Below are 22,757 nucleotides of genomic sequence, written 5' to 3'. Positions count from 1 at the left end.
TTTGTCCTTTTGTAATAGGTAATATGATATAGTGGGCAAACTGGAGATAGTAAAATTCCATTCCTGTGAATAAATTCAGATCCTGTATGCCAAGGCCTAAGAGTGTAATGCATGTTAACCCTTTCAACTAGGAATTTTCCTACCTTGTCCTTCTGTTCCATTTCCCTTCTTTATTACAATTTAGGTCATACCCTACTGTTGTCCTCTAGAGGCTTAAACCTCTTTCCCCTCTTCACATTCCTATTCCCCTGCCAAATCTCTCTGATCCCACATACTACTGATAACCACTCTGGTCTCTTTATAGAATTGCTGGGCACCCACTGGCTCAGAATGAACGCTGTCTACACATGTTCCTGCAGGAGGAGGCAATTGATAGGAACTACGTCCCTGGGAAGGTGCGCCAGTAGGAGTCCCTCTCACCACTTGCCCTCTACTTTTCCTGCTGAAATGACATTGGTTTTTACACTAAGCCTCTTTCTCTTTTTGATCTGAAGTTGGCTACCCATCCCCTGGCTTGATAGACCATTTTGCATTGTGCCCCTTGGTACCAGACTACACCGTGTGGGTGCTCTGCTAGTATCTCTTCTCTGAAGAGAGATGGGAACCCACAGGCAGATGTTCTTTGCTTGGGGTTGGGGTGGGGGTGGGATTGGACTGGAAGGCAATTACTTGGGCATTTTAACTATACCAGAAGGCTAACTTGGGGGGAGGGGGTTGTGCTGATGAGGCACTGGGATATATTACTGATGCTGCAAGTCTAGGGCCTTTTTCTTATTCTTAGGTTTAACCAGGAACACTCAATAGGGAGAATCCCTGCTTTTCCTACCTGCATGAAAAATTTTCTTTGTGGGGAAGGTGGTAGAAACCCCAAACTTATTTTTTCTAGGCCTACTCCCAGTTTTCTCAGCAGTTTTTTTGTTTGTTTTTCCTCTCCCTTGTTGCTTTTCATGGCAGCAATCCTAGAGTTTAAGCAGTCCGATATATGGAGCAGGATGTATGGGTTTTCTGGGCCCATCATCATGGTAACTGCAAAGTCAAAAAAGCCATAGGGTAGTAGGGTACTCCTATTGCCTAGCCCATATCTATCCCTTCATGGCTCCCTACTCTGGCTGTCTATATTTTGCTCACTAGCAAATGAGTCAGTATGGGCCAGCAGTTCTCCCTCCTCATGCTCTTGTTTCTTTGTGAGTTAGCTTTGTGGATTTTGAGGGATAAGAGCAACTTTTCACTGCCAGGTGACTTTCTGAATGGTGGGAGGGGGTCATGTTTTAGGTCCTCTTGGTGGTAAGGAAGAGCAACATCACTTTTCTCCTTCCATTCCTCTTTTTCCCATGTCATTTAGCACTGCCCCAAGGGCAGAAGCACACACACCACACTTTCTCATTTCTCCTAAGCACTTTTGAGCTGTTGAATGGGGCTCAGAAGCAAGAGTTGTCTGCTGCCTTCCCCAGCTTGGTCACAGGGTTATGGAACTGCCTGTACTTGTTTCCTGTGGAACTCCAGTGTTGTCCCCAGAAATTGAAATAGGCTAGCAGCTAGGTGTAGATTTCCTAAATCTTAGAGGCTAAAGCAGCTTCTTGAGGCTGGCAAGTGTCCTACACTGTTGTTTGGGAGGTGGTGCTTTGTTTGCTGGGACCTGCTGTCTGTCCAAGTGGTGGGATGAGAACAAGTTAACTCTGGTGCCAGGTGCAAGTTGGGACTCTTGGCTTAGACTCCCTGTCATGGAAGGATTTGTGTTTTCTCTGTAGGTCCTTGGGGAAAAGGATGGCTGAATCTGGTGTGACCCTGGTCAGAGAGATCAGGATTAGATTTTGACAGGGGACTTGGAGCCCATCTCAGTGTTGAAGATCCTTGAGATAGATTAGCTCTCTAGCTGCTGAGCTCATGCTGGTAGCTGAGTAGCCCCTTTCCCACCTCGCCAGTGTCGGTGTCCTTGCTGCCTTTTGATTTGTATCCTCTGTTACAGATTTTTTTAAAGACTTCTTTCATTGTGCACAAGTGCTGAGACTCTGAGGCCCCATTTCTTCTGTGTATATATCCTGACTTGGGGCTTTTATTCAGCAAATTGTTCATTCTTCTGTCAGACAATGTCATATTCAACTCTGTTCATATTAAACCACTGTGAAGCAAGCCTCCGTTTTTCTCCTTAAGTTGTAAATTTATTATTTCCTAGTGCTGAGTACATGCTGGGTATTGCATAGAGTTCATACAACATTGCCATTGTCCTGGGGTGATGAGTAAGCTTTGCATTTACATTATGTTACAGAAAAGCAGAACCTAGAATGCTTGTAGTAGTTTACCTATGGTTTCTTGTAACTTGCAACTGACTTTGTCACATAGATAATGCATCTCCTTCCAGGAAGTAGCCATATAATACCTGTGGTTTAGGTCAGATTTAGCAGATTTGATTCTTAGGTTTGTGGAGTTTTGTTACTTTGACTTGAATGTATTTATATTACCTGTGTTTAATATATGCATATGCAGTGTGTACATAAACATATATAGACCCATCCTTTGATACACCCACATATCATCAACAATTTCTTTCATTGACCTTTTACCTCATTTGATGATACTTCATTGTGTTGTTTTTCAAAAAGATTTGATTCAGACAGAAAGGTGGGTGAAATCCTGAGAATTTCTGATGGGTGTTTTCATCTGACTGATATGGTCATGTACAGGGTAGGTTCCATGAAAGGTTGGAATGAGGGAGGTAGGAATCGTGATAGTTTTAGAGCTGGACATGATAACACTTGTTTGTAACCCCAGGAGGCCAACCTTCATTACGTGGTTAATTTGAGGTCAACCTGATCAATATGGGACATCCTAGAAAACCTACTTTTAATTTAATTTAAAATGAAACAATGGTTTAGAAAAATGACATGTTCAAAAGATGAGGACATTACAGAGACTTAAGAGTGATATTTGGTTTTCAATAGAGGAGCCAGCTGAATGAAAGAAGTTAAAGGATTTTTGATCATTAGAAAATGAGGTGAGTGAAGCTATCTGAGGGATTTAGAAGACTGTTTCTGTTAGATAAAGGAAAGGAGTGATCAAGAGAGTTAGCCTTTGTGTTCAGCAGTATTACAGAAGGAACTGGAGAATAACTAGAAAATTGGCTATAAAATCAAGTACCATCCATATTTTAGATACACAGTATTCAGCTAGCTTAGGTATAGGGTAGGGTAGTAAGAGTAAGATGAGTGAGTTCATTGTATTTCTGCACAGAAATTCAAGAACTTTCTATACAAGACAAAAATGAGAGATAAAGAAGAGGATAAAGCATATCTAGATAGTCCCCCTTCGCCCTTATTCTTTTGTTTGAGACAAGGTTTCACTTTGTAGCCCATGCTGGCCTGGAGCTTGCCCAGGGTAGCCTCAAACTTGTAATTGTCCTGTCTCTGCCTTCTGGGTGTTATGATTCTATGGATGATTTCCTTTTATTTATTAACTTTAATATCCACCAAGTTCAATTTCCTCTTTTTGGAGGAAAATTGACCATTTTAAACACAACCTTTAGGTTCTATATGAACTTTAAACTCAAGTCTTCTTACCTATCTATACTGAGGCAAGGCATAATATTTTTTTTTTTTTTTTTGGTTTTTCGAGACAGGGTTTCTCTGTGTAGCCCTGGCTGTCCTGGAACTCACTCTGTAGACCAGGCTGGCCTCGAACTCAGAAATCCACCTGCCTCTGCCTCCCACTGCCCGGCTAGGCATAGTATTTTTAAAACAAGGATTTCAAGTTTATACACATTTGAGTGGTTGCTACTAGTGAATTCCCCTCTTTGTCCCCATAGCCCAGAAAGATTCAATCTTATATTGGGTTCTAGGAGGCAGAGGCTAATAACAAATTTTACACAAAACTAGACCTAAAAGAAGTCTACATCTGAACATTCCAAAGATGCCTTATCTACCCTTTGACCTATTGGAGATGAGGAGTTGAGCTAGTAAAGGTAGGAGAGGTGAACAACAACAGGCTTCACAGGAGCTTTGTATGGTATGTCGCCTATGTGAGACACTTCTATGTTGAAATATTTGCTGTAATAATTTAAACAAAATCACCTGCTGTGGAAAGTTGACCAGCTACTCACTGAAATGGATATTTCTTCATGTTCTTGAGGGCTGTTAAATCACTCCTGATATTCATTAGGTACAACAAACATTCTAATTTCCCCTTATTTGGTTTTTTAACCCTTTTCTCTTTATAATTCTGAAGTTTCTCCAAAGTCTTCACATGGGCCTAAGCCAGGGTGTTTGAAACTGAGTACTACTTTAATTGTAGCCTACAGGTTAGGTGCTTCTTATTCTAATTATCCATCATAGTAATTAAGCTTTTTTTGAATAGGTCAGGTAGCCGAGGCTGCTCTTGAGTTTGCTATGTAGCTGAGTATATATTTCCTGATCTTGAGATTCTACTCTCAAATGTTGGCTTTACATGCTTGTGCTTCTATGCCTGGCTTTTTAAAATTTTCATTTTTTTAGGCAGGGTTTCACCCTGTACCTCAAGATGACCTAGAACTCTAGAACTTACTATTTACTTAGGCTAGCCTCAAATTCATGGGTGATCCTCCTGCTTCAGTCTTCTGAATGTTGTAATTGTAGGAATAAATCACCATGCCTAACCTCAAGATTTCTTTTGACTTAGACTCTTATGAATATTTTAATTTAGTTTGTGGTTTTATGCTTCTCCCTTTCTGACCACCCACCACCCATCATTTATCTTTTTTCCTTGCCTATACAAAAAATTGCCTTCTTAATTTTATTTTTAGATTTATTTTTCTTTCTTCTGTGTGTGTGTGTGTGTGTGTGTGTGTCTGTGTCTGTGGTCTGTCTATGTGTTTTTGTCTCGTGTTTTCTGGATACTCATATAAAACATACAAACAGGAGTAATTATCAGTATCACAAAAGGATTCTTTTAACCCTTTGGGGACTCTTTTAAATAAGTGGTTTATATGACAGCTTTATTTATTTATTTGTCTGTTTTTGATGGTCTCACTCTGTAACCCCCCAACCCCCCACCCCCCACCCCGGCTAGCCTCAAACTTCTTGTAGTCCAGGCTGTTGAGTATCCTCTGGCTTAGCCTATTGGGTGCTACCATTTACTGGCATATGTTAACATACCTTGCTCTTCTCCAGTGGTTTCAAATGTTTGTATGTAGATCATAAATTCCTTTACCTGGAAAAACTGAAGGTAAAAGGCTAAAATTGTTAACAGAAACTGTCAGCTAGACATAGATAAAAAATCAGAAGAGGAATAGAGAGAGAGCATCTCCAGTGGATCTGATGCTCTTTTCTGACCTCCATGGGCACCAGGCATATATTTGTAGGTGAAGTTTTCACATAAAAGAAAATAAATAAATCTTTAGGTTGGAGAGATGGCTCAGTTGTTAAGAACACTGGCTGCTCTTCCAGAGGACCCTTGTTTAATTCCAGCAACCATTGTCAGCTTACAACCATCTGTAACCCCAGTCCCAGGGGATCCCACGTCCTCTTCTGGCCTCCGTTGTCACTGCATTCACATGGTGCAGTATACTCACAAAGGTAAACAGAAACACAGTATAAATAAATCTTTTTTTTAATCATGAAGAAACCATAGCTCTTAACAAAGGAATACAATTCATAGAATTGTAAAATATTTTTCTTTACTCATCCCTATTCCCATTCTCTAAAACTGACTTTACCTGGTCTATCCTAGAACTCCCCTTCTCTCTCCCTCTGATTTCATTCATACACCTTTAGGAACATTCACACATATGAATATAGTTTAAAAATACAACATTGTTTTATTACTATGTAAATTAATTTATTATGCAATATATTACATACTTCTTTCTGCATTAATATGTGGCCATTTAACCTCATTTAGAAAATGAAAAAATAATGGTATACCATGTAGTAGTATAGTTTTATTTCAGTTTAACAATTCACCTATTGATGGAAACTTGCCTCTAATTATTCACTGTTATAAATACTGCATTTAATCTTATCCCTGTGTCTAAGTATTTCTATGGGATAGAGAGAAGGAGTTGCTGAGTCAAAGAAAGTGTGCAGTTTGTACTTTGATAGCTACAGCTAAATTAACTGTTTCCCCCCTCCTCGTTTTTGAAACGGGGTCTCTTTATGTATCCCTAGCTAGCCTGGAACTCACTGAGATCCACCTACTTCCCACATGCTTGGTTTAAAGATGTGGGCCACTAAGCTGGCTAAATTACTTTCTTTATAAGAGTATAGTTTAGATCCACAGTAATATCAAATAATTGTTTCTGCAGCTTCCCTCAAATGAGGAAATTCATGTTTTCCCACAAGAAGTTTCCCTGCTAGTGGTACAAATTAAAATAACAATTACCAAAATTATTTTAAAGTGTTATTTTCAATAATTCTAATTTGCATTTCCTTATGCATTTAGTTGTAAAAATAGCAACTGTTAGGAGTTTTACCACACATTTAATTTTGGACATTCTAGAAGTATTATCTTTCTGTCAGTTAGTTAAGGATCCTAACCACTCTATCATTCTTAAGTTAATGGCCCTGAATATTTCTATTTTTTTCCATTAGCCTCGATGGACAGTGAAGTCTATTAGTCCATTGGGAATGCAGCCTTGTATGAGGTACTTTCAAGATTAGTTCCATCTTAGATTAGCACTACTTGAAGCCAAGCCCAGAGCAACTACCATGGAAATATAATTTGCTTCTTGGGCCCCTGATAAATCTAGCTTGGACCTCTTTTTTGTTATTTTTCTCAGATCTAAACCTTAAATTCCAGGAAGGGACCAAATAAGGTTGGTGGTTGGGCTAGGAGGGGACCGAGAACAACCTGTTGATTTAAATAGGTAGTCAAATTACAGGATCCCGCTCCTCTGGTTGGCATGTGTAGATCAAAAATAAACAAGCCTGTAGTTTGTATGCTGTGGAAAGCACATTCCATCACCTAATTGGGATAAACCACAGGAAGCAGCTGATATGGAAAACCAGTGGAACCTCTGTGGTGCGGGTTTTGAAAGTGAAGGCCTAAGTGGCTCCTGTGGCTGAATTAGTAACTGCCCCCTGACCTAAACACCTCCCACAGTTTCACATTTACATGTGTCTCAGAGTTATTGTCCATTATGATACAGCTGACTCAGGTTACAGGTTTTATGGCTGTTAGAGGAAGTCCTCTCTTAAGCTGTACATCTTCCATCAAGGCCAGCTTGGAGCTCTCCCTTTGATTTGGTTGCTGAGGTCCTGGGTCTAAGCAATGGAGTGTTTTCTGGAATGTTTGACCTTCCTTGCTACAACATCACCACAGGATTCACGATGAAAGCAGGGAAGGTCACAAAAGCTGGAGATTGAAGATCTGTGTACTAAGTCCATTGGAAGAACAGATGTCTGACCTAGAAAGTTTGTTCATTCCTGTGCTACCATTTCAGCCAGTCCTCTCATCTGCTTTTATTCTCTGCACCTTTCTATACATCCCAGTTTACCATAGGAAATCCATTGTGTTATGTTTTTATTTCTACAAATTACCATTGAGTGTTTTGGAAATGTTTTTACTTACTAGATTTATTAAATGTGACACAGTATATATAATATGCCATAGTGTGACTATAAGTTTATTTCAGTGTTCTTTTATTGATAGACTACTGGGTTGAATAATTTTTTTTATTACTTTTACAAACAATAATGGTAGGACAATTCTTGAATTTGACTCTTCATCATTTTCTCAAACTGTGATCATCACGTGACTCCACTGAAAAAGAACTTTTCTAAAACCAAGAATTAGAAAGGTAAATTTGACATTTATTTTGTAAGCTACATTGATATGTGCCCTAGTAAGTGACAATTGAGTTCTCATATCTGCTTTTGCTTTTAATCTTTTATCTATTTTTATTGAATATTTTACATACATATTACTATTACACAAAATATGTATGTATGTATATATATATATATATATATATATATATATATATATATATTTACTATTTACTAAAAAATATTTACTATTCTAACTTTTTTTGATATGGGGTCATGCCAGCCCTGGCTGGCCTGGTGCTTGTTATATATATCAGGCTGGCCTCAGACTCATAGTAATCCTTCTGTCTTAGTCTTCCAAGTGCTGAGATTACAGGCATGTATCACTGCATTTGTTTTTTTGTTGTTGCTGTTTTTTTTAAAACAGGTTCTTACTATATGGCCCTATGTGGTTGAAATCACTGTGCAGATCAGGTTGGGCTTGAGTTTACAGCAGTCCTCCTGCCTCTGCCTTCTAGGTGCTAGAATTACAGATATGCATACTTTGCCTGGCCTGACCATTTTTAAGTATACAGTTAAGTATCATTAAATACATCTGTATTGTTGTGCAACCATTACCACCATACATCTCAATACATTTTTCATCTTTCCACTTCAAACTCAGTAACTCTTCCATTACTCCTAGCAGCTACCATCTTTTTTGCCTCTTTGAATTTGACAATCAAAAGTGTCTCATATAAGTGGAATATTTCTTACATTTTTGTTATTACATGCCTATTTATATGTATGTGCACTTATAAGTGCTACAGCACACGTGTTGGAGTTAGAAGGAACCTTGGAGGAATTAGTTCTCTCCTTCTACCATATAGGTCTTGGAATTAAACTCAGGTTGTTAGGGTTGGTGGCAAGTACCTTTATGTGCTGAGCCATCTCATTCATTCTTGTCTTTTTGTGGCTGGCTTCTTTCACCTTAGCATAAAATCAAGGATCATCCGTGTTGCAGCACATGTCAGAATGCCTTTCCTTTGAAAGGCTAGATAATTTCCCATTCATTTCCCCATTCCATTTTGTTCATTCATCTATTGAGGATACTTAAGGTTTTTCCATTTAATTAAAAATTTTAATTATGTTTATTTGTCTGTGGGTCTATGTATACATGTATGTGCATGCTATTGTGTGTGTATGTAGGTTAGAGGACAACTTGGGGAAGTTGGTTCTCTGGTTCTAGTATGTGGCTTCTGGGAATTGAACTCAGATTGTCAGGCTTGGCAGCCAGCACCTTTAACCTGCTAAGACATCACCAGCCCCCATTTTAAAAAATGTATGCATGTGTCATGTGTGTGTTTATAGTGGGTGGGCAAAGAACAACTTTAGGTGTCATCCTCAGGAACATCCTCCACCTTTTAAAAATGCTCAATAAATAAATATTTCTTTGAGACTTCTGCCTAACACATGTTTATGTTTGAAAAGTGATAAACATAAAAATAAGTAAAATAAAAAACAAATCATAACACAATACAAGCTGCTCTCCAAGTTCCCCATTGTTTTACCAAGCACATATAGCTACTTGAACAGTGGACTTACATTCTCTAAATGATTCCTTGGGTCAAAGATATCACCCTTCAAGTTAAAGTAAACATTTTAGATGGTGAAGATATGTGTCTCCAGAAGGTACTTAACTTCTATTCAGTAAATCAAGAGTTTTTTCAAAAAATTCGTTTGGGGACTCTGGTAAATCAAGCCTGGTAGGACTTCCTTTACTTAATAGCCTCTACTGCGAAAGATACTCAATGCAAGATTTGCCTGAATTGTGCTCTGATACAGTTATAGTTTCTACTTCAAATGTTAGATTCTTAGCTTTGCTCAACTTCAATATGATTCAGCCATGTTTGTAGGCTTTCTATCACTGTGTAGTAAACCTGGGTTCATGGAGCCCTCAGGAACCTCAGGTGTTAGTCCTGCTTCCCGTACACAATCAAGGGTTTCTCCTCAAAATCTATAATCAGTCAGTCTTCACCTCAAGGCTGCCTCTCTCTTTTTCCCCCCAGTTTTTCTTATTTTTGAAATTATAATTATATAATTTCTTCTTTTCCTTTCCTCCCTCATATATAGATCCACTTTTTTGCCCTCTTTGAAATTCATGGCCTCTTTTTCATTAATTGTATGTATGTATGTATGTATGTATGTATATATGTATGTATGTGTATATACATATATTCTTAAATACATAAATACAACCTGCTCAGTCTGTATCACTTGTGTGTATGTTTGCAGGACTGACCTTTAGTATTGGGCAACCAATTGGTTTGCTCTTCCTTGGGGAAGACTGTTTCTTCTGCTCCCAGAATTCCTTAGTTGTCTGTAGTTCTTTGTGTAGGGTAGAGACCTTGTGGTCTCCCCTCTACCTTTACTTTATGGGTGTAGCTTTTGCCATTACTAGGAGATGCAATCTTGTAGTAAACCCCCGATACTCTTTCTGGCTTTTAAATTTTTTCTCATCTGTGTGTTCTCTGAGCCTTAAGTGCCAGGAGTGTTTTGTAGATGTATCCATTAGGACTGGGCTCCACAACTTCATTTTGATTGAATATGGTTTTCTGTAATGGTCTCTATTGCAAAGATAGGTTTCCTTGATGAGGGGTAAAGACTACACTTATCTGCCTTCCCCTTTTGAGATATGGTTTTTTATTGGCCTAGAACTCAACCATTTAGTCTAGATTGGCTGGCCAGCAGGTTCCAGGGATCCTCCTGTTTGCACATCCCCAGCACTGGCATTATAAGTGTACACCACCATGTTTGGCTTTTTTAGGTGGGTCCTCATGCTTGCAAGGCAAGTAAGTACTTTACTGACTGAAGTATCTTCCCAGACTTTCCCCTCCCCCATCTTGGGGCTATTGTGACTCAACTACAAGGAGATAGATAAAAGAATTGATAAAAAAATTTATCCAGGGTTTTATATAGCCCAGTCTGACCTTGGATTCACTATGTAGTCACTTCCCAAGTGCTAGGGTTCGTGGTATATGCTAGCACACTTGATTGATGCATTCCTGAGTGTTAAACCTGTCCTCACATTCACTTTATGCTTATAGAATTATTCTACCCACTGAACTATATCCCTAGCCTCGAGGAAAAACATTTAAGAATATACTTTGAGGCAGAATTGTACTATGTAGCTCTTGTGTCTCAGAAGTTACCATGTAGACCAAGAGGGCCTTGAATTCACAAAAATGTGTTGGCCTGTGCCTCTGTAGTGCTGGAATTAGAGGTGTGTGCTACCACACATGACAGAACTTTTTAATATAGTATTTGTATTTATTCCTTGAGAATTTCATATATGTATAGAATGTATTTTGATCATAGCCACTATTCACTCCCCTTTCTAGCTCATCCTGGATCTCCCTCCAAATTCACCTTCCAAGTCCTTATCCTCTTTTTAAAAAATAAACCACAGAGTCCAGTGAATGCTGCTTATATGTGTATGGGTGTAGGCCACCACTAGGGCATAGGGAACCTATTGAAGGCCATCTCTCTGAAAAAAAAAAGAGACTCTCCCTACCTCACCCCCTAACCCCAAAGTCTACTAACTCCTCAGGTAGGGATGGGGCCTTGTGAGCCCCTCCCTAACCTGTACTGGAATGGTAACTGTCTTGATCATATGCAGGTCCTACAGGCAGCCACATCTGCTGTGAGCTTATGTGTGTTCTGGACCTGTCATGTCCAGAAGACAGTGATTCATAATATTCTTTCTTAATTTCTGTTTCTTACAGTCTTTCAGCTTCCTCTTTCCAGTGTTCTCCAAGGTGTGTGTGTGTGTGTGTGTCTGTGTCTAAGTCTGAGCACTCCGTAGTCATTTATTCTCTATACTTTGGCCACTTGTGAGTGTCTGTATTAACTTGCTGTCCACAGGAAAAAAATTGATGATGGCTGAGAGTTACAGTAATCTATAGGTATAAAGATAAGGCTTTAGAAGGCAGTATGATACTATGTGTATTTGGTAAAATAGTAGCTTTCCCTGCTAGGGGCTATGACCTCCTCAGCTATTCATTCTTGGCTAGCTTTTATAGTATAAGCCTGAATTTATTCTCATGGAGAAGGCCTTGAATCCAATTAGCTTGAAAACTGTTTTTGTAGTACTGTAGATCAGATATTTTTGCAATACAAGGTTGTTCTGAGTGGCTTTTTAGTTTTATACTTAATAATTTTTTGATAATTTTAAAAGTGTCTATAATACAATCTGGCCACTTTTACTTTCCACTATGCTTTATTCTTGAAACTATTCAGAATTTGGTTTTGTAAATGATATATTTATATACCATGTTTTTCTAACTAGGTAATTAATTGCCCCAACACTTCCCTCAGTGATTTGAAATGTCACCAATATCATTTATTGAATCTTCTTATATACCTGAATCTGTTTCTGGATCATTGATTTTTGTTTTGCTGGTTTTGTTCTTATTCCAACATCACACTTTTCAAATGACTACTTTAGGTTTGTTACTTTTTCTATAACATAAAGATTTTGTGTGCTGGCTAGGGTCTTGAAGTTGTGTGTTCAAATGATACTCCTGCCTTAGCCTTCCAAATACTGGGACTACAAACATGCACCACCATGTTCAGCTTGTTATGAATTTTGGATTATGGCACTACTTTTCTGTTTTTCAAACATTTGTTTAATAATTTTTACAAAAAGCCAAATAATCCATAAGAAATCTTACTGTTTTATAAAGATTATATTGAATTGTCACCTTAATTTTGAGAAAGTAGCTATTTTTACATTGTATAGTTTTCCTGACCCCAGGGCTGTAGTAGACTCCTGTTTACATCAGGACTTGTTGATGATGAGTCTCTTTTCATTAAAGCTTTTGTCTTTTGTAGTATCATAATGTTTATTTTTCTGTCTTTCTCATCTGTAAACTTTCTGGGATCTTTTGTTTCATTTATGTATTTAGAATGTCTGGCATAGAATAGACTATCCAGTAAATGATGAATGAACATTTTACTCTACAGCAATTGTCTCCAAATTTGATTAAAAATTGTGGACTCATCCCCATAGAAAAATGCACAAATAGACACAGAATTTTAAATAAAACTTCAAGGGAAAGATTGGACACTCTACCTGATACCTGCATATCTGTATTATATAGAGATGCTGTATAATAGTGGTTGAATACATTTTTTGTGGGACTTGAGGGAAAGATTTAATACTTTAGCCACAGGCTGCCTTAGAGCAACAGATACTCTTTTGGGCCTGAGAATGAGGGAGTGAATAGAAGTGTCTTGGATTTTAAAGGGCAGAAGGGGAGTGTTTTAGGCAGACTGGTCCACCATCCGAAAGCCTATTTAGTCTACAAGATTTTTGGATCATTTTATTTTGTTAACTTCCTTAAATCCCTTTGGGCCTTCTCCTACCTTCCCCACCTTCCCCTACTGCTAATCTGTGTCCACTGCTGCATCCCTTGCCAGGTATTTGCATTGCTTCTTCTGGAAAGCTGATTGCATTGTAGATAAGTTTCCATACCCCAAATCTCCTCCTAACTTCTTTTTACTTGCTTACTTTAGCTGAAACCTGGTTTCTCTCACTGTGATAAACTACCATGAACAAAAGCAACTTGAGAAAGGAAAGGTTTTGTTTAGTCTTACTCTTCCTGAAGGGAAGTCAGGGAAGGAACTCAATTCAGGAACTGAAAGAGACCTTGGAGGGACTACTGCTCACTGGTTTGCTCCCCATGGTTAGCCTGCTTTTTTTATATAACTCAGAATCACCTGTCCTGGTATGGCACTACCTGGGCTAGGCCTTCCCACATCAATCACTAATTAAGAAAATGTCCCATAGACGTGCCTATAGGCCAGTTTGGTGGGGGCATTTTCTCTTCTCAGATTTCTAGGTTTATGTCAAATTGATAAAAACCAACCAGCACTGCTGGCTTCTCCCAAAGAGTTATACTTTCCCTATTGCTATGGCGCTTTTCTGATAGGGGGTCTCACTAGGTTGCCTTAACTGATCTCTGAATCTCAAACTTGTGAGCTCAATCCTCCTTCCTCAGTCTTCCAAGTAGCCAGGAATACAGGTGTGTGGCACAAGAATAATGTATATAACTTGTTTCTTTTGTAATAGACATTTAGGTAGTTTTCAGCATTTTAGTTTATAAACAATGCCACATTGAGCGTCCCAATAAATGTTATTTTTTTTTGTTATGTGCTTATAGGATAGATTTGTGGAATTTGAACACTTAGATCAAATGCATGAACATTTAAAAATTGATAAATAGCCATGAGATGGGGAGATAAAAAAGGGTGGGGAGAGGATAATTAGAATATATTATATAAATGTATGGAAATTGTTAAAGAATAATATTAATAAAAGTATTTAATAACTACTGCCAGTTTTATCTTAAATGTTTGTTTAATACATGTTATTATCAAACATACATGACTGTCCATTTTCTTATATCTTACCAATACTGGAGCTTTATTAATTTGGGTAAGTTTTGTTTCACAAGAAAAGTTATTATCTTTTTTATTCTTTATTGCTTTCAGGCCATTTCTTTTGACTCTCAGATTATAAATCTCTCAAGAGATTCAAGTCCCTTATAATGTTTTCTTCTCTCCTTCCCTCTTTGTCATTTTCCTTTCTTTCACTGTTTTCCTCTCTTTCCTTCTCTTCTTTTCCCTTTCCTTCCTTTTTCTTCTTATTTATTTCATGTATATGAGTACACTGTAGCTGTCTTCAGACACACCAGAAGAGGGGATTGGATTCATTATAGATGGTCATGAGCTACCATATGGTTGCTGGGAATTGAACTCAGGACCTCTGGAAGAGCAGACAGTGCTCTTAACTGCTGAGCGATCTCTCCAGCCCCCTTCCTTTTTTTTTTTAGACAGGGTTTCATGCAGTTCATGCTCGCCTCTAACTCATTATGACTAGCCAAAGCTAGCCTTGATCCTCCTGCCTCTGTCTTCCAAGTGCAGATTACAGGAATGAACCATGTTAGAGCCTTAGACTAGTATTTAAATTTATTTTTAAAGATTTACCCATTTTATGTGTGTAAATATTTTACTTGCATATGTGTCTGTGAACCACATATATGCCTGGTGGCTGTGGAGGTCAGAAGAGGGTATTGGATCCCCTGGAACTGGGGTTATGGACAGTTATGATCTGCTTCTGCCATGTAGGAACCCGGTCCTTTGCAAGAACAAGTGTTTTAAAGCACTGAACCACCTCTCTAATCACCTTGTACCAGTCCTTTTAAATAGTTGTATGCCATTTCATTGTGAGGATGTAATATAATTTTATCTTGATGGATATTTAGTTTGCTTTCAGTTTGTTGTTCTTGTGATATGCATTCTATTCTTTAAACGTTTTTTAGATTTATTTAATTATTCAGGTGCGAGTGTGTTATGTGTTAAGGTTTGTACATATTTGTGAAGTTGCCCAAGGAGGCCAAAGGAGGATTTTGGATCTCCTGGAACTGGAGTTGCAAACCATTGTAAAGCTGCCTGATATGGGTGCTGGGAATTAAACTCATGTCCTCTGCAAGAGCAAAATGTATTTGTAACCACTGAGTCATCTCTCAAGCCTGAATATTCTATTCTTATGAATGAATACTCCTCTCTTAGTTGCTATTGTATTGCTGTGAAGCGATATGGCCAATGCAACTCTTATGAATGAAAGCATTTAATTGAGGGCTTGCTAACAGTTTCAGAGGTTAGTCCATTATCATCATGGTAGGAAGGAAGCATGGCAGCATCCAGGCAGGTGCTGGAGCAATAGCTGACAGCCATATCCTAATCTATAGGCAGAGGTTGGGAGGGGAGGAGGAAGGAGAGTGGGGAGGGAGGGAGGGAGGGAGGGAGGGAGAGAGAGAGAGAGAGAGAGAGAGAGAGAGAGAGAGAGAGAGAGAGAGAATGAATATGAATGTGAATGCCTAGACCTGCTATGGACTTTTGAAACCCCAAAGCCCCACCCCCAGTGACACAGTTTCTTCTATAAAACCACACCTACCCCAACAAGGCTAGACCTAATCTGTCTCAAACAGTTCTATTCCCTTGTGACTGAGCATTCAATTATATGAGCCTATGGGGGCCATTCTTATTTAAACTACTACAGCATCTTTGTGCATTCATCTTTTAGAATTAAATGTGTTACCTATTAATATATTCACTAACCAGCATTTCCCTTCTTAAAAATGACAAAAAAATTCATTTCTCTCATCTATTGCTGAATATTTTCCCACTGTATGAGTATGTGGAAATTTGGCGTACATTTGATTTTAGGTTTATTATGAATAAACCAATAATGAATATTCTAGTACATTTTTTGTCTTGGGCTTGTTATGTAACTGAGATTGATCTTTTTAAATTTTTAAAAAGTTTCCCTGTGTGGTTATTGGGGATCAGAAAAGATAAAGAAATGCAGCCACTAGATTAATTTACAGTTTACAATGCTGGGCGGTGGTGGCGCACACCTTTAATCCCAGCACTTGGGAGGCAGAGACAGGCGGATTTCTGAGTTTGAGGCCAGCCTGGAGTGAGTTCCAGGACAGCCAGGGCTACACAGAGAAACCCTGTCTCGAAAAACCAAAAAAAAAAAAAATATATATATATATATATATGTATGTATATGTATATATTTACAGTTTACATTTATATTAAACGTTCATTTTATCCTTTCTTGGTGAGATGATTGTTTATATAAGATTGCCATAACCTTTATATTAGCATGGCATTATAAGGAATGTTTGTGTGAATAAACTAAGCATTTTTGAAAGGCAAAAAATAAATAAAAATAAAAAAGTAAAAAGTTTAGTGTATAGTGTGTATGCACGCATGCTCACAAAACACACCATAGAACACATGTAGAAGTCAGAGGACAGCTTTTTAGGGGTCAGTTCCACACTATTGAGACAGGGTCTTTCACTGTTTTTGTCACTGCCCAGCATACTCCAGGCTTGTTGGCCCACGAGCTTCTGTCTGATTTTTCTGTCTCTGCCTCTTGTCCTGCTTTAGGAGTGTTGGGATTACAAGTACATATCATAGCATCCAGCTTTTTATGTTGGTTGCAGGGATGGAACTTAAGTCTTTAGGTTCTTGTCCCAAGTGCTTTCACCAGTGAGCCATTTCCCTGGCCACCAAGATGATCCTGAACTTCACTTCTCATCTTGGGATTACAGGCATATTCTGCCACATCCAGTTCATGAGGTCCTAGAGACTGAACCCAGGGCCTTGTACGTGTCAGGCAAGTACTCTAACGGAGCCAAATTCCTAGCCCCTTACAAGTATTACTGTAAACATACATGTGAGGCCCTAGGTTTGATACCTAACATTGCAAAATATTTCAGTGATTTGTAAGAATTTTAAAAACATTTTCTGGTCTTACGTTCTTTGTCAGATTTATGTTTTACAGATATTTTCTCCACCTCTGTTCTTGCCCATTTGTTTCCTCTTTTTCATTTCCTTCCTTCCTTCCTTCCTTCCTTCCTTCCTCCCTTCCTCCCTCCCTCCCCCTCCCTCCTCCCTTTCTTCTTTCTTTTCTTCCTTCTTTCCTTCCAACTCTTGTTTCTTCCATCCTTCTATCTTTCTTTTTTTTTGAGACAGAGTATCATTATGTAATTTTGGCTGACTTGGAACTTACTATGTAGAACAGGCTGGCCTTAGATTCATAGAAATCTGCCCGCCTGTGTCTTCTATTTTTTTTAAACTTATTTATTTTATGTCTATGAGTACACACTATTGCTGTCTTCAGACACACCAGAAGAAGGTGCTGGATTCCATTACAGATGGTTGTGAGCCATCAAGTGGTTGCTGGGAATTGAACTCAGGATCTCTGGAAGAGCAGTCAGTGCTCTTAACCACTGAGCCATCTCTCCAGCTCCCCACCCCCACACCCCCGCCTGTGTCTTCTAAGTGCTGGGATTAAAGGCTTGAAAACTATAATCTTATTAGTGGTGTTTTTTCCTGATCTGGGCTTTAAATTTGATAAAGTCTATTTTTGATATGATGTAGATCAAAGCTTGTATTTTTCTATTTGAATATCAGGTTACTCCAGAACTTTGTTTAAAAGGAATCCCTATATTCTATCCACTATTGCTTTTTAAAAGTCAAATGACTGTGGGTTTCTTTCTGTGTGCTTCATTCTGGCTAATGACCTATTTGCCTGTCAGATTCTATAGACTTACAGTCTTAAGGTCAGGGATATAGGTGTCAGGAGTACAGGCCCTCTCAATGTCTTTTTATGTGTCTTTGTGGCTATGTGAGTGTATGACATGTGGTGCTGACACAAGCCAAAGAATAGCATCAGATTCCCTGGAACTAGAATTACAGGTAGTTGTAAGCTGCCTGACATGGGTTCTAGGAATTGAATTCAGGTCCTCTGGAAGAGTGGGAAGCACTGTTCACTGAGCAATCTCTCTATCCCTAGTCCTTTGCATTTCTATATATGTATATTTTGGTTTGTTGAGAAATTGTCTCACAATGTGGCCTAGGCTTCACCAGAAATTCACTATGTAGCATAGATTGGCTTTAATTTTGATTTTAGATTTATTTGCTTTAAAGCCATGACTGGTATCATATGCCTTTAATCCCAGTACTCCAGAGGCAGAGGCAGGTAGTTCTCTGAGTTCAAGGCCATTCTGGTCTCCAGAGCCAGTTCCAGAACAGCCAAGGCAGAGAACCAATCTCTTGAAAAAATTGATTTTATGTATATGAGTGTTTTGTACACACATATATCTACACACATATACATACGTGTACATATATATATGTATATACACACATATATATATATATATATATATATATATATATATATATATATATGCATGCAACATATGTGTGCCTGATGTCTGAGGAAATCAGAATCCTCTAGACCTGAGTTATAGATGGTTGTGAACCACTATATGGGTGCTGGGAATTTAACCCAGGTGTTCAGCGAGAACAAGGGCTTTTAACCACTGAAGCATCTTTCTGGCACTAGACTGGCTTTTGAACTTCAAGTAATTCTACTGCTTCAGCCTTTTGAGTGCTGGTAATTTGGGCATGAGTCACAATGCCCAGATAGGAAGATTTTTGTATCTTAGGGAAGTATCTGTGTGTATAGTTAGAGAAGTAGGTAGTAGTGTTTTTATAGCATAAAGAGATTGAGACTGAAAAAAGCCTTAGCTCAAGATTAAATAACAGCTAGTGGCCAGTGAGATGGCTTCATGGGTAGATGCACCTGCTTACAAGCCTAAGGGCCTGATCCCCAGAACCCATATGGTCAATGGTGGAAGGAGAGAGTTGACTCCCATAGGTTGTCCTCTGACCTCCATACAAGTGCCATGGTTGATCTCAGTCTCTCTCTCTCTCTCTCTCTCTCTCTCTCTCTCTCTCTCTCTCTCTCTCTCTCTCACACACACACACACACACGCCATTTTTTAGTGTAAAATAAATGACAGTGGCATATACTTTGTAATCCTATCACCTGGTAGGCAGAGATAAGAGGATGAGGAGTTTAAGGTCATCCTTTTATTTTTACCTACAGAGTTTGAAGTCAGTCTAGGTTCTTGAAACCCTATCTTAAAAAATGAAAGAAAATAAAGAAGAACAAGAAGCTGAATTCTGGTCTTTGTGAAACAAAATGCCATCTTTTTGGTCACTTATTAACATTTTCAAGTATTTAAGTTATTTACCATTTTCTCTCCCATGCTGAAAGCTGTAGTTTATGAATTAGATTATCCTGTTATTATTTTACAGCATATTGAGTATAGCTTGCCACATTTTTGAAACCAGTTAAAATGGTTTTTTGTTTTGTTTTTTCCTTTTTAAAAGCGTGTTTCTCTGTGTAGCCCTGGCTGTCCTGGAATAAGCTCTGTAAATCAGGCTGGCCTCAAACTCAACAGAGATCTGCTTGTGTCTGCCTCCCGAGTGCTGGGATTAAGGGTGTGTGCCATCACTGCCGTGCTTTAAAATGTTTTTAACTTTTTTACTTTGAAGTAATTTTTAAATTTAAAGAAAAAATGGCTGAAATAATATGAAGAATTATCATAAATCTTTAACTTAGATTCATAAAATTTAAATATATGACATTTGCTTGTTTTTATTTTATCTTTATAGTCTTTCCTATGGTACACTACTAAATACTTTAGCATGTTTTTTCTAAGAACAGGGGCATTTTATTAACAAAAATTACAGCATAATGAGGAAAATGCACATTAATGCAGTACTGCTGTCCATAATTGGATTTTACACTTTGTTTTGAATAACCTCTGTATTTTGAAACAAGGTCGACTCTGCAGCTCAGGTTGGCCTGTAACCTGCTATATAGTTCAGGGTATTCTCAAACTCACAGTACTCTCTTACTCCCTCAGCCTCCCAAGTGTTGGGATTACAGGCATGAGCCACCACACCTAAATGTTCCAATAATGTCCTTTTTAGCATTTTTCCCAACTCAGATTTTTATATTAAATTCAGTTATTATATCACTTGATATAATAACTTTAACCCAGAACACTTCCTGAGCCTTTAAATGGTTTGTGTGTATTGTATTCAGGTACATGTATTCCCACTGTATATGAGTATGTGTGTATGTGTATGCAGGTGTATAGACCTGAGGTTGATGTAGGGCATCTTCCATGATTGCTTTCTCTATGTTGAAGCAAAGTCTCTCTCTCACTGAAGCAGCAGCTCACGAATTCTTGTTGGTCTAGCTAGCCTTGCCCTGTGGTTCCCTATCTTTGCCTCTGAAGTGTTGGGGTTACAGGTGGCTGCTGTGTCTGCCTTGTTTTTTACATTTTCTCTAAGGATCTGAATTCCCTTGTGTGGCAAGTGTTTTATTCACTGAGCTGCCTTCCTCAGCTTTTTTCCCTGGTAATAATGTTAATACTTTCACTTTTATTTAAGACAGAATCTGTAGCTTGGGCTGGCTTCTGATCCTCTTGCTTCCACCTCTTGAATGATGTCCAGTTTATGCAGTGCTGTGGATGGGACCCAGTGCTATATCCCCATCCTGTTGCTTGTGTACTTCATTATTTCAGTAGCTGCTCTGAAGACAGTCTCCTCAGTTTTGGGCAGCCTTGATACTTGACATCCCTTTGTGTTTGATTGATTTCTTCTACCTATTCATCTCTTCTCAATACTAAACATGTGTACTTATTCTGATCATTCTGTTTGTATATCAGTTCATTGATATCTCACTTTGAAGATTACCATCTAGAACATAATGTACTATTTTCAAGTTACCTGTTCTAATCAGCAGAGAGGAGTGGGCTGATGACTTTGTTCTAGACCCTGTACTATTGCTCATGAATAAAAAGATTATCCCTTTCTCTGCCACATCAAAAACTCTGTAGACTTAGGTTGAGCCTATAGTTAGTTGATGTTTCTAAGTCTTTAACTCTGCTATGTTTATATGTTCAGTACTTGAACATCTGTGGTTTAGGATCTCGTACCAGTCTTTACTTTGATCTATTTTTTAAATTTATCTTGCTAAATTTATCTATCATTCCTGCTTATCAAATGTATTTGAACCTCAATGTCATTCAGTTGTACTATCTTATTTTCCAGCTTATTATCTGTAAACTGGATTACCGAGCTGTCAGTGTTTTCATAGAGATAGCTGTTGAAAGATACTAAAAAGGGCAGTGAAGAATTCAGATCTTTCCAGCCTGATCATAAACTTTCTCCCATTGAAATCAACCCATGTGATAAGGGTGGCTGCTGTTCATCTACCCTCTTTTGCTATTGAACATACTTTGAACCAATTTCTAGTCTTTTTTTCGAGACAGGGTTTCTTTGTGCAGCCCTGGCTGTCCTGGAACTCACTCCGTAGACCAGACTGGCCTCACAGAGATACGCCTGCCTCTGAATCCTGAGTGCTGGAATTAAAGACACGTGCTGCCACCATTCTAGTCTTTTCATGGATTCAGTGCTTTAAGATAAATGGGAAGGTCTGATTATTACAAAAGTGAGAGGAGGTGGTAGCAAGATGGCTCAGTCGATAGAGGGATTTGCCATCAAGCCTGACAACCTGAGAGTTGGATTCCCAGAACCTACATAGTGGAAGAAGAAAATTTTTCTACAAGTTGTCCTCTGAGTTTCACATCTATGGTGTGTATGTACCACACTCACACTCCCCCCCCCAAGTATCAAATAAATAAATAACTAAATAAATACCCAGAAAGTGAGTAGGGTTTACATAGCAAGTTTGAGTTCACCTTGAGCTGCATGATACCCTGTCTAAATAAAAAGACAGGTCTACTTAGTCACAGTTTTGGAGGTCTAAAGCCCAAGTAGCATAGTACAAGCTCTGTCAAGGTCCCCATAGCAAATGATGATATGTAGGACAGTAAGCACATCATGAACCAGAAAGCCAGGAGAAGAGGATAAGACATTCTTGCTCCTTTTATAACAATTCTTTTTCAGGTACTTGAGAATTCCATGCTAGACACCTGATCCTACAAAGAAACATTCCAGTGATCTAAGGACCTCTCACCCTTTATGGCCCTGTCTTATAAGGCTCCATACCATTTCCCAACACCCTCATTCTGATGACTGGCCTTTCAACACATGAACCTTTTAGGAATGTTCAAGCCACATCCAAACCACAGTAGACAGGAAAATGTTATTGCCTGAAAATGAAGGAAAATGAAACATAACAGAGAAAAGTAGCTACCTGAAAGCATAGACCCAGTATACCCTAAGAGACAGTGGAATCTTTCCATGAACCTAGTATGTTTTTCAAGTTTCCATTAAAGCCCTGAGTATGGTCTCCACAAAAGAAAAATAAAATGTTAAAATTCAAAGAAATTGTAATTTAGCTGCCTTATAATTTGGCAATCTGAAATTGTGATTTATGAATAAAAGGAAGGGTTGAGGGTGATTACATGCAAGGAGCATGGAAAGGAGAGAATATTTTTCATTAGCTTTTCTGGTTTTTTTTCGTAGTTTATTTTCAATTACATGGGTAGTATGTATATGAACACATTCTCCTTCTAAAAATGTTAAAACATAACCAGTAAGAAGCTGGACGGTTGTGCCACATACCCTTAATCC

At 38.4% G+C, this 22,757-nt stretch overlaps 1 protein-coding gene across 6 annotated transcripts in view; it reads left to right on the top strand.

Annotated features, from left to right (window-relative positions):
* Snx12 (sorting nexin 12) overlaps nt 1–22,757 on the top strand; it is a 113,912-nt gene that overhangs the window by 7,735 nt on the left and 83,420 nt on the right. For 4 of the 6 annotated variants that reach the window (XM_034485136.2, XM_034485137.2, XM_076919139.1 and 1 more), the window contains exon 4: nt 305–395. The exons of 1 other annotated variant lie outside the window; for it this stretch is intronic. In XM_034485136.2, the coding sequence (XP_034341027.1) occupies nt 305–395 (91 nt within the window). Of the gene's footprint in view, nt 1–304; nt 396–1,748; nt 2,132–22,757 lie in introns of those variants that run through there. One more of the 6 variants, XM_034485138.2, reaches the window with a different exon arrangement.

Source organism: Arvicanthis niloticus, chromosome X (genome assembly GCF_011762505.2).
Source record: "Arvicanthis niloticus isolate mArvNil1 chromosome X, mArvNil1.pat.X, whole genome shotgun sequence".
Lineage (NCBI taxonomy): Eukaryota > Metazoa > Chordata > Mammalia > Rodentia > Muridae > Arvicanthis > Arvicanthis niloticus.
Note: the sequence above shows the minus strand (reverse complement) of the source record. Positions and strands in the feature narration are given on the sequence as shown.